Source organism: Chamaea fasciata, unplaced genomic scaffold (assembly GCF_029207755.1).
Source record: "Chamaea fasciata isolate MVZ Bird 193981 ecotype frontalis unplaced genomic scaffold, bChaFas1.0.hap1 SCAF_13, whole genome shotgun sequence".
NCBI classification, from domain to species: Eukaryota; Metazoa; Chordata; class Aves; order Passeriformes; family Sylviidae; genus Chamaea; species Chamaea fasciata.
The window spans coordinates 8,008,809-8,021,750 of record NW_027094098.1 but is presented as its reverse complement, the minus strand read 5'-3'; the positions used below and the strand labels follow the sequence as shown (position 1 = coordinate 8,021,750).

Here is a 12,942-nt window from a genome sequence, read left to right as displayed (position 1 = left end):
GTTTCGGAAGGATGCTGTTTCTTGGGCTATCTTCCTACACTTGTCAGTGTTCTCTCCCCCACCTGATTTTCTTCTCCAACCTCTGTAATCACAGCAAACCATTCTTGCAGTTTCTTTTCTGCATAATGTGTGTGTGCAGTTGCGCACATTCAGTCTCTCTGCACCTTTGCAGCACTCGTGTGGCTGCGCAGTTATGTGGAAGGACCTGTTCCGTGGCTGCACAGTTTCCTCCTGAGCTCGTGTGGCTGCAGCGCTGTGGAGGCATCAAAGGGCTCTGTTCCTGCCCTTGGCTTTTGCCAAGTGCTGGCAGTGCTGCTTCCAGAGGCAGATGAGCCTGTGCCACCACCTCCCATCTGGCTCCCTTTACACACAAACTCTGTTTCCTGGGGCTGTTGTTGAATTCAGCTCAGCATCCTGCCCTTCAGGCCCTGCTTCTTCCACCCACAGGGAATTTCTCCCACCTGTGTCAGTTGAAGGAGGCACTGTGATCTGGGACTGATGTACCCAGTGAGATTGTGCCTGTGTAGTAGCTGTGGGGTTAGTTTCATGGACAGGGAGCTACAGATTGAGCAAGATTTCTCTTTGGTGCTCTGAAAAATTGACCTGCTGTGAACAGCCTTCATGGAAGAATTCCTGTTGACAAATTCTGAGTTGATATTTTTGCTCCATCATGTGATCATTCCTAGCTTGTCATGTGTTAATAATGGAATCCAGTTGTCAAGCATTATTTTGTCCCCCTCAGGCCTCCCTGACTGTCCCATGGGCTTCCCTACCCTTGACAGCCTCATAAGCCTTTCAGTTCTGTTCCTATTGACTGGTCTCTTCCTGAAGTGACCCTCCAAAGCTGTTTTCATTTGCTTTTTAAAAAAATTATTGTATTACCATATTAGTAAAATTGTGCTGGTTGTGTTCTTTCTGTTTCTGAAACAACTAAATGAGTCAACTGTTTGTAGTGCTGCTCCATGTGTTCTCCAGTACTTTCCCCATGGCTCTGAATAAATTTGAGTCAGGTTGTAACTATCAACTGCTATACCAAGTATTAAAATTTTTCTTATTAAGAGTGATACGTAACTGGGTGGGCCAGAGCTAAAACTTGGCTCTTTCATGACAGACATACTTGACTTTTCTTAAAGTTATTGGTATAGTTGATATTGCACTATATACAATAGGAGATAATCTTAGTTTTTAAGGAGATTGCATGTCCATGCCACTGACTTCTTTATGTACGCCAAGCCAATAAAATATTACATAAATAAATTGATAGCAAAAAATGCCATAGGATTAAGTAAACAGGGCAATATTATCTGTATTAAGAGAAGAGCATGGATCTGTCTCCCTTGGGCATTCAGTACTCACATGAACTTTTAAAGTCACAGGACTTTCAAAGATGGCATGAAAGTTTTACTGATGCAGAAGCTATATCTTTCAATCAGTTACATTAATCTTTATATTGCTGCCTATTAATATTATTAATTATTATTTACTGTGTCAAACCTTGTTAGGAAATGTTTTTTTCTGAGATTCTTCACATAAAATTCTCTGAGTATTTTCATACAATAACATTTTCACTTTAATAAGTCTTACTTTCTATTTCACAATATGTAAGCACAATTCAGCGCGTGGAAAACCTCTTACTTACATAAACTACCTGTTTGCAGTAAGACTTTACATACACCATGTGAATCCCTGCTGTGTTTGGATACATTCTAAGGAAGCATTTCTGACTTTAATAATATATTGGGATTATGGATTAAGAGCAGTGGGGAAATAGCTTTGTGCAGTGTAACCTAACAAGTGTGCTAAGAATCAACTTTTGGCAAGAAAACTCCCAATTTGCCCTCTCTCCCAGAAGTTGACCTGGTGGATGAAATAGTAGATGTGTGCATGATTCTAGGCATGCCTTCTCCAAAGATCAACATTTGTACACACTTTAGTCACCTTTTATACGCAGTGCTATTGACATTAACCAGGGCGGCCGCTCTGACAGCGCTGGGCTTTAACACCAGCTAAAGAGTTGCTCTGCTCTGCTTGTATGGTTTATCTGAAAGGACTCAACACCAAAATCACACAGCCTAATTGTTTTCAGCCCGTAAAAGTTCTCTTCCAGATACAATATCCTGTAGGACAATTGAGTGTCCTACTGAAATCAGCATATGTTCAATAGTCAACTCAATTTACTTTATTTTTATTCTTATGAAAAATTAGATTGAGCTCTGTAATTTATCAATACATTATATCAAATTTGATTTCACTTGCACAACTATAAAACACTTATCATGTTACCTTTGTAATTAGGTTTGGACAGTATCAAATGAGTGTAAGAGCGGAGCTAAGGCTACTAGCTGATTAAAAAGATCATAGACTTGCTCAGATGAAAAGAGGAGAAAATAACAAGACTTGTCAATGAAATAACTAATTTTCAAAGTAAAAGAAATACTAAAAGGGTGCTCCTTCTTTTTCTTTTTTTTCCTCCTTAAAAATGGGCTTGCTCAGGTGTTCAGTCTTGTTTCCATCACAGTGCAATGCATGTGTGAGTGACTGAGCTGAATGGGGCCAAGTGTGAATTATCAGGATGATAATTCAGAATTGTCAGGATGAAATTTGCCTTGGAAAAAGGACATTTGTTAACTGATTCTTGCAGCACTTTAAATGCTGTATCTTTATTGACATGGTCTGAGGTCTGGTTTTTATTTTTTTATTTTTAAATTTATATAGCCTTGAAATATCAGAATGTGATTTTATTTACTTCATCTTATATACAGTGGTGTTTTGCTGTTGGTGAAAGAGCTTCTGTTTTGGACAAAACATTTCAGCTGCATCTGAGAGGAGTACAATGTTCTCTTGCCCATCCTTTTGTGTTTTCCTGATGGTCGCATTCACATTTTGTCACTGGGTTGTCATATAGTGTATTTTAGCTGAAGCTAAGTGAGAACACTGTAACTGGGGGCAAGTTGTGTTTCACAAGATGAAGTGTTTAAATAGATGTCAGTATTCCTGGGACTGCAGGGGAAGCATCATTTTTTGTTTGTACTCGAGAATAGCTTTTGTTTTCACCCGTCTAGGAACATGATGACTCTAGAGCACGGAAGTTACTGTTATTTAGATCATAATTTTGTTTGATTTAATAATAAAAAAAAAAGAGGTGTTGCTTTTAGTTGTTGGTTTGGTTTGGCTTTTTAAACTGATAGTTAGTCTCTTTAAGTGATTATGACCAGTATTTCCCAAAATAATTTAATTATGTTTTTCAGTTATAGGTGAAATCACTAAATTAATTGGAAAACCAAATCACAGATAGTCAATCCAAGAATGATATTTTTCTGGTCCTATATTTTATTGAATTACTGAGGCTTAGAACAAGATGATCAATGTTCTGACTGCCAGTACCAGAAAAGTGAACCACTTGAATACAGTTCCCAGAACTTTCTTGCAAAATCTTAACTTAATAAAGACCACAGCATTAGTAATCCTTACTTAGGATATCTTATTTATTTTAAGCTACGGGAATCCACTAAATTCCAGAATAATTCTGTGTAGAGATGGACATATGTCTCTGTCATAACACTGTGCTTATATAAATTAACATGACTGGTAACCACTATGTGACAGCCAGCAAGGAAATACTAAGGAAACTAAAGAGCCTTCTCTCTCTGACTGTGGTCTCTGCAGGTCTGGATGGGAAATACGTGCCCTCTCTATGCTGTGTCTCTTCTTCATCTGAAGGAAACAAAACCTCGTGTATTTTTAACATAGCTTTTAGCAGGAGGATTAAAATGCTTGAAATCCTACTTTTTGTAATGAAGCAATCTCAATGAGGTTTCTGATGTCAAGTTCTGCAGCATGGCATCCCATTTGATAATTGTGCTGTTGTGTTCCTAAGGCCATGGCCCTTCCCTGGGGACTGCTGCTTCAGTGCTTCTGGTGCTTCGTGTTGAACTGCCACTGCACTGCTGGCTGATGTCACTGGGCCCTATGTGTCCAGTCTTTTACAAGTTGAAAAACCAACCTGGAATTTATAAATTCTGCATAATATTCTGTCAAATCCTTCACTTGTATTTATTCTAAAGCTTTTATGCATTCTAGAGTATGGTTACTTTTCTCTTCTCTGACAATTTCCGAAGTTGTGAGACACAACATGTGTCTAATTTCTTTGTTTGGAAAGGTTCAGGAGCATCAGCCTCCATAACTGTACCAGTTTTGTTAGACCTGTTTCCTGGGTTTAAGAACTGTGATGGAAATCAGAGGTGAGAAATTAGTCTATGGATGACAAACGTGATGGGAAGAGAGTAGAGGGGAGGGTGACAAAGAGGTTATTTCCATGTCTTGCAAAGCTCAGGATGACACTTTGCTATGTCTGTTTGCTTTGGTGAAAACACCTTTGTAATGAAACTGTTGAGGCAGTTACACACTGGAGAAATTTGCATTAGAAACAGGAAGAAACAAGGTATTTACAACCATATTGCAGAACAGCACTGGCAATTTTAAAAGCAGTAGGCCCACATGTCTGGTGCTGGCCCTCCTGTAGGTGTATAATTGGATTAGCCATGAGATAAAGCGGCTCCCTGCGTGGCCAGCAGCCGCTGGGACAGGATCCTGGCAAGTCAATCACCTTCACTGTTCGAGGCAGAGGCAATGTGTTAATGTCAAAGGCTGAGGTCTCCAGCTCCAGAGTGGAAGGAGCTGGTAGGTGGATATTTGCTGTGTACAAATTCCAGCTTTTATCTGTTTTCCCTCATCTCTGTGAATGTGTTTTCTATGCCCTCTTAGTCCAGTGACAGACTAAATTTGTCAGAAAGCCACAAAGAGAAAGTTTGAGGATTATAGTCTTTCCTTTTTTACAATCTCATGCTTAATCTTGGGGGAAAACCCCAAAATATTATTTTTATTACATTAATCTTCACAGAGCTGGAGATAACTGAAATTTATGTAGTGTGTAACTTGGAGTAGGGAAAAAAAGGCATTTCCGTAGGAAATGAAAAAAAACCCCAACCCTACCCTTTCAAAACAACTGGATGGATTCTTACACTGAATGACTTATTATTATCAAAATGCATCCAGCTTTACTGAAAGAATGTAATTGTTGAACTTTTTTTTAAAAAAATTAATGGGTAATATTTAATATTAAAGTAAAAGAATCTCTAAATAGATGGATTTCTATATTTCTTTTCACTGTGTAAAATCCATAAATGATCTGTGTGCTAACACAAGATTAGGTTTTAAAATAAAATGGGTATGAAATTTTTGTATAGCTACTGATACTTGAAAAAGACAGTTAGGGAAATCCAAAACTCTTGTATTTATCACCAATATTGTTGCCAAAATGAAGTGCCAACCCTTTAAAGGTAGTAACACTAACTATGCTAACCTTGACTGCTGGAATGTTGCCAGCTCTTCGTCATCCTGCAGAAATATATTATACTTGAACTGAGAAAACATGCAATTGTCCCTCCCCCTCTTCATTCCCACAAGCTGGAACGGTATTATGTTAGCCGGAGTTGTACTGAGCCGAATCCAATCTGGAATTAAGAATGCTCCAGGGCATTTTTAATAAACTGTCATTCATTTGAACTCTAACCTCCTTTAATTTGCAGAATCTGGTAAAGCAGATGTATTCTTCAGCCACAGTCATTTCTTTTTCTTTTCTTATCTTGGTGTGAAGCACTGCTGATAGCACTTAAAAATGCGAAGCTGCAGAACAAGTAGAAAGTGTTCATTGAAAATAGACTCAAAACTAAGAAACAATTACCGTAGTTTAGTTTGCTGGGTTTCTGCCATTCTGAAATGTAAACTTAATTCTAGTGCAGATTTTAATAAAATCCTCAAAGTGCCGAGGTCAGTTAAGCTCTTTCTGAAAGTATGAAAAAAAAAAAAGGCTTTTATTACAAAATGCAAAGGATAAAATGAGGCCCTTGTCTTGCAAAAGGGAAGAAAACCCAGCTAATAACATATTCAGGGCATAGAATACTTCTCAGCTAAGTGCATTCACTGAGGTTCTCACTGGAAACTCTTTCAAAACTTGTATTCCTGGGAATTCAAAACGTTCAGGGTTTGTGATTAGGAACATTGACACTGAGGGGTAGAGCAGGGATAAATGAGCAGCTTCCAGGTGGGAACTGTCCCCAGCGCCTCTGCCCCTGCCAGGTGGTGCTCCTGGGCTGGGGCAGGGATTGCTCAAAACCAGAATTTTCATCTGCCTTCCGTGGTTAGTTTTCCATTGTAACACATCTTCTACAGCTATATAATTAACATGGTTAGAGGATTGTTTGTGCAACTTCAATATTCACATGTTTACATTTGCTAGGAGTTGATTTTAAAAACGAAATCAGTTTCTTGTGCGCATGCCTGCTGGTTGAATTTGACTGTAGGTGTTGGTAGGACAGTTAACTAGGAAAACGTGCAACCATGAACTTGGGTCACATTCAAAAAATGAAGGAAGAACTAGCTGGCAAATACTGTGTTGAAAGTGTAAATGAAAATAAAACTTTCAAGTTGACACGTGTTAACGATTTGTGGTTTGAAAAAGTTTTCATATTTAAGTTTTAAAAGTTTTTTTCCCTTCTCTTTTAAACTTTGATCTCTTTTGTCTGGTAATATAAGAGTGTGTTATTAATAGACATTAACAAATCCACAGCTTTGTGTTCCACAGGTCTTTAATTCTCTTAAATGTTTTGAAATGTAAATTATGTGATATGGACTTAAGTGAGGATTCAATCATCAGGTTGAGTACCAAACTGAGAACATGGAAAGGGAGCACAATGATACTAAAAATACAGAAGTGCAAGAATTCTGCTTTGTTACATTCTCATTTGCCCAACAGATCTGCAAGTGGGGAGTAGACACTACAAGTGTTGAAGATACTGTCTCAAAGCTGCAGTCTGTATGAGTCAATAACTTTTCAGTTCTGATCCTTTCTACAGTTTCCATTAAGATATGTTGTGTGGAATTAAGTGTTAGAGTGGATGCTCAGCAGAAACTAGATATGTTTTTTTAAAAGGTACAAGGAAAAGCCTAAGAAATAACCCGGAAAACAGTTAGAAATATCGTATGTTTTAGTAGTTGAGTCCTGTAGTTTTGAAGACAACATGGGTTTATGTTCTTGCACTGAAGCAGAGGATGAACTACCTGGTGTTATGTTAGAAATTGAATCTGTTTTTAGAGAAATATGATCTGACTCTTTCCTTCTGGCCTGTTAATTCTTTTTTTCATGGCATTTAAGTGCAAATCCAGCTTTTTCATGTCTTTTTTTCCTTCAAGTATGTTCTATTTGCTGCTTCCACTATGAACGTTCACTAGACAGTCATTTTACAAAGATATCTCAAGTCATCATCCTTCTTGCATCTGCAGAGACTCACAATTTGCACTCCTTGCTATTTCATTGAAATCACCATTACACTGCTTTTACTTTGAGTGGAAGGTTGAACATCAGTAGTTTCAATACTGCTGTTAATTCCAATCTGCATTCATGAAATACAGTTTCTTATGCACTGCAGGATATCAGACACGTTCTAGTATTTCATTGATCTTAGTAGAGTGTTCGTATAGATGGTGTGGAAGGTGTAAGTTATCAGTGTATCCTTGGCAAACAGGCTGTGAGTCCTCATTATAATTCATGACAACTCTATTATTTATTTGTATTATTTATTGAACTTTTTATTTAGAAGCCAGTGTATATTGGAATCAAAATGAAAATGTGGCTTATAAGCACTGATTGCTTGCTAGGAGGTTTTAGAGAACAACAGTTACGCATGGGCTTGGGAGAGGTAGCCACATTGATGATATGAGCACTGGGGAATTTGGTCAGACTTTTCAATTCACAGCAAAACTGAACTCCTTTCAATGCTTTGCATAACATGGATGAATATATCCTCTTCCTCATTTTATTTTATTTCATTTAGAAATTCTTGCTGAAGTGTTTCATAGTTTATAAAATAATAATATTTGGACGAGGGGGTTGAGAAAGAACAGATAGGAAATAGGACATTCATTATTCAAATCATTGTGTCTCACTAAAAAAAAAAAATCTATTTCACTTTATGTAAACTGTATCATTTGAAGAGGGAGAAATCTCACTGGCATGCTGGTGATTGGAGGCCATTCACATAAAATGATTCACCCCACAAGTAAAGCTTCTGCTGCCAGACAGGTGTCATTATGTAGTCTCCATTCTTTAGTGTGTTCTTTAAATTTCTCCATGACATTTCTCCATGCTAAGGAAAGAGTGGGATCACCACAGCTTTCCTACGCTTCATGCTTCAGAGCTTCTCACAGGCTCCAGAGCTTCTCACACTCCTTTCTCAGGAGGAAAATAACTTGATTGTTATTAGAGAAGTTCCAGGCCCTTAAAGTTCAGGGTGATAGAATAATTTGATTAGAAGGGATCACTTGAGGCAATGCACTATAAACCCCTACTCAAAGCAGGAATAACTTCAAAGTTGGATCAGATTCTCCAGGCTTCATTCAATCAAAATCTTAAATTACTCAAGGACTGGAGAATTTAAAGTTTCTCTGGGCAACCTGTTTTGCCAAGGTGTGCATTTTTTATTAAAAATGTTGGGTTTTCAGGAACACTTTTATATTAAAACATGCATCTACAGCTGCCTTAAAAATTTCGAAAACTACTTCTATGATGAGTTACCACCACCCCGACTTCAAATAATACAAATTGTGCAGGACATATTTATAAATTGTATCTGTATGTGGCAGTGGCCCAGGTTAAATAGATTTCTAGTGATCTGTGTTAGTTCTGTTTTGTATAAATATTGTTTATTACTAATGGATTCATGGAAACTTTGATGGGTTTTTTTTTGGTTTTGAAACACCACTGTTAGTTTTTTAATGCCGTTATGATAGGAAGAGATTTGAACAGCCATTTACGGAAAATAATTCCTTCAGTGTGTTCCCCCCCCCCCCCCCTCCCCTCATATTTATATGGATTTAATATTTCCTTGTTGTAAAGAATACGGAGTTTAAAATGTCCTCTCTCTTAGGTAGAAGAGCTGATGAATGCACTGGAAAAGACGAGACAAGAATTAGATTCTACCAAAGCCCGTCTTGCCTCAACACAGCAGTCTTTGGCTGAAAAAGAAGCACATCTGGCTAACCTGAGGATAGAGCGAAGGAAACAGCTTGAAGAAATTCTAGAAATGAAGTAAGTACCTTGATTTCTCTGATTTCTAGGAAAAGAAAAGATAATAATTACTTTTGCCATAGGAGAACGTCTTGATGGATTTCTTTTGGTGTTATTTTTTTGTTTTTCTCTGCATATATTTAAGTCTGAATCTAAGGACTTGTAATAGTTTTAAGATGCTTAAATTAGTTTAAACACACGGAAGTGCAAAAATCTTCATTTTAGAAGTACTCAACATTTTTTGTAAGTTGTCCTTTGTTACATGCAAATAAAAATATCAGCACTATATAACTTCTATGAGAAACTGAGAATCTAAAGCCCCACCTCTCAGTGGGAATGCAGTGCTGGAACCTCTGCCAGTGTCACATTGAAGGGAAGGGAGTTGTTAACTTTCTAATGATGGTGCAAAGCTTAGTGCTTTGAATTGGTTAAAAACACCCCCAAACTAACAGAGACGCTCTTGCATACACTCTATCACTGTGTATATGTATTCAGAATGAAAATAGAAGAGAGACATATAATTTAAATCTAACTTCCTCCATGCAAAGAAAAGTAAATATCTGTAATTATGGGGCATTAAAGCTCTGATATGATCTTTAAAATTGGCAAAAAGGGTGAACCTGCTACGACTTGGCAAGGTTGGTAATTGTGTATTTAGCATTCAAGAAAGAAAATTCACAGTAGTAATTTTGAAACAGTTTTTTTTGGGGAGGAAGCCACATGTAGCTTCAGGTCAATTGTTATAGTTATCCTTGCATTTTAAAGGAAGGGAAATAATTAGGAAAAATGGTTTTCATAATGTTGCTGTGAATAAGACGAAGTGGAAATGGAATCACCTTCTTAGCAGGGTTTTATAAAAGTGGATTTTAAGAATGTCTTCTATGTAATGGAAGCACAAACGTTTCCAGGGATATTTAAAAAAATTCTGCTTTGTCTTGAGGTCTATATCCATACAGTAAAATGGAATCACATATGAATTAGAATATGATGTGACATTATAGTCTATAATATATACATTTTTAAAGTTTTTTAAAATTTTCCATTATATGTACGTTAATTGTCTCATTAAAACTCAGATGCTCAGTGCCAGTCATCTATTTTCTGTGTAGTGCCTTGATCTGTTTCCTCAAATGCCTTTTTTTTTTGTCCTAATCGTAAGATTTTTTCTTTTTAAAATCATCATTAACAATTGCTGAACAAAATAGAGGAAAAAATATTTAATTCTGTTAATGTGGATTTTTAAATTTGGTACAAAACTTTCACAGAACAATCTCGAAAATGAGGTTGGCAAAAACTGGTGAGGTAGAACTCATTTTGAGAAAAGCTGTTCTATTTTATGAATGAAGGGCTGGGTGAATGGTATTAGACGTGAAAGACTCAGTAGCAAAGATCCTATTTAGGAATAGTGTGGAATTTTAAAAGAGATATAAAACAACCTGGTCTAGGGGAAGCTGTTCCTCCTATGACAGGGATATGGGAAGTAGATGATCTTCAGGGTCCCTTCAAACCCAAACCATTCTACGATTCTATTCATAAATGTGTTTTAGAAACAACTCAGGTATTTCATTACAGTAGTGTAATTTTTGCAATTGCTCACTGAAATAATGAAACTAACTTTATAAAACTGCTGCATTGTGACAGAATATACTCCATACTGACTTTTTAAAAATGAACAAGATATTAGCAAAAACAGATTTTAGGTGCTGGCTGTGACCTAGACATCTGCAGAAAGAACAGTGATAATTCTGTGTTGTGATAATATAATAAAAAAATTTGTCTTATCTCTGGCATTTTATTATTTGAAAGCATTGACCATAATTTCTATTTATTGTTTAAAAAATTCAGTATTGAGTGATTACAGTTTTTGGCTACTAGTTTCCAGTTAAATAGGCATGGAGTGTGCGTTTAAGCACATTCATGATGATTTCCTATGCTTATATTATGTTTGTGTTCCAACCACAACTCTGCATTCTAGGCCCATCTGGCTGTCATCGTCAAGATCCATCTTAATTTGCTGGCCACAATCAGTTGTCATCTCGAGATAACTTCTTCAGTTGTCATTGGTTGTTCCCATGTAAATTTAGTTATATATGGAGGTTTAGAATAAAAATGGATAGCAGCTTAGTCTGGTTCACATCTGGTTGGTCTTTTTGAACTGGAAACAAAATAAGTACCCATTAAATGAAAGGCAATTTGACAAAATCAGCTCTTTTTTAACTTGATGCCAATTTGTGAAAAAATAAGGTTTATTATAAAAAGTTTGAAAGTGTAGGTTTGAAGAAGTAGTTGCATTTGCATGCTGCTTTCTGAATATGTGGGTTTTTTCCAAAATGTCTATTAAAAATATTACTTTATTAGTTCCGGAGGAAATATTTTTGTTATGGTGATATTATTTTAGCAGTGCACACATAACTCATACTGACATTAATGGAAGTTATTCTTACATGTTAACAGTAAAATGCAGCATGTGCTCAAATCCATCATTGTGTCTAATTGTCTTGTTGCTTTGTGCTCTTTCTGTCTCTGAACATAAAAGAAATGAATGAACTTTTTATTTTTTAGTCAGTGATACTTTCAAAAAATCTGTATTGCATAGTGTGACAAAAGCCACGGTAATGTTTGTTTAAAAAATGTATTTATCATCCATAGAAATATTTCAGTTAGCCTGAACTTTAAATGTGGTAATTAGAAATGTATCGTAAGACTACTTTTTCCAGACATTGTTTTTGTTTTCTGGGAGTTCACTAGTAGGAGCACAACCTCCTGAGAACTTCACAAGGCTTGCCTAGAAAAGCTTATTCATTTTGTAACATGACGAGCTTGAGGGTAGGAGAAGTTTCAGCGCTGTGATGTGGTGGAGGTTTGTCAGATGTTTCAGAAATGCCATATTTATGGAGCATACTTTCATGACCACAGTGCTTTCATACAGGTCTCCTTTCCTATGTTTGGTTCCTTCCAAAACTCATAAACCTGCTTGTAACAAAATTAGGTAGCTGTATAGATAGATAAATGAGTATTTATATAATAGTAAAATTGCCTTATATATATATATATATGTATGTGAAATAAATGCCTGCCCTCATGGAAAGTGGGTTTTGCTCCATGGGACAGATCATCTTTTTAGAAATAGTCAAAATTATTTTCTCTTTGGAAGACATAAAGTGTGACCCGGAGAGCCAAAAGTCAAAAAAGAAAGTCTAATGGCATGATGGTGGAAAAGATATAAGAATGATCGTCACTCTTTTTGTAAGTTCAAGTTTTACATTATATGCATTTTATCTTCAAGTGCGGCCTCTAAAGTTAGAAAGAAAACACAAAACTCCAACACCCAAGCTCCCCCCTCACCTTGCTATCAAAATTTAGTGTTTTCTTGGTTGATAATCTTTCAGTTAACTTTCTGTGATGTTTACTCAATTTTATTGTATTGTTTAAATACAATAAAATTAAATACAAAGGTTAGAAAATATTTCATTGTTATTTTCCATTGATTTGATGATCTTTCAGTCCCTTAGTTCCATGTGACAAACACTGCACTTAGTGAGTGGCCATGTGATTAATCCCCTAAAAGACTGAACTTCACACTTTGACCTGAAGATCTGGCAAGTCCTAATTTTTGAGATTTAGTTGTTAATTACTGAGTGTTTTCTCTGTTAACTCAGCATACTCAATGCTCTGAAGCTTTCAGAGTATCCTGAATTAAATTCTTGCCAAGAGTTTGAAAGACAATATTCTTGCCTTTAATAGACTTCATGCCATCACCTGTGGGTATTGCTAAACCAGTTTTGTTGGAAGTGACTTTGCCCTGATATTCACTACAC

The 12,942-nt window shown here is 36.5% G+C and overlaps 1 protein-coding gene across 3 annotated transcripts in view; it reads left to right on the top strand.

The window, feature by feature from the left end:
• Positions 1 to 12,942, top strand: part of ERC2 (ELKS/RAB6-interacting/CAST family member 2) — a 421,289-nt gene that overhangs the window by 209,584 nt on the left and 198,763 nt on the right. For 2 of the 3 annotated variants that reach the window (XM_066195344.1, XM_066195345.1), the window contains exon 14: positions 8,985 to 9,145. In XM_066195344.1, the coding sequence (XP_066051441.1) occupies positions 8,985 to 9,145 (161 nt within the window). Of the gene's footprint in view, positions 1 to 8,984; positions 9,146 to 11,099; positions 12,124 to 12,942 lie in introns of those variants that run through there. The other variant, XM_066195346.1, reaches the window with a different exon arrangement.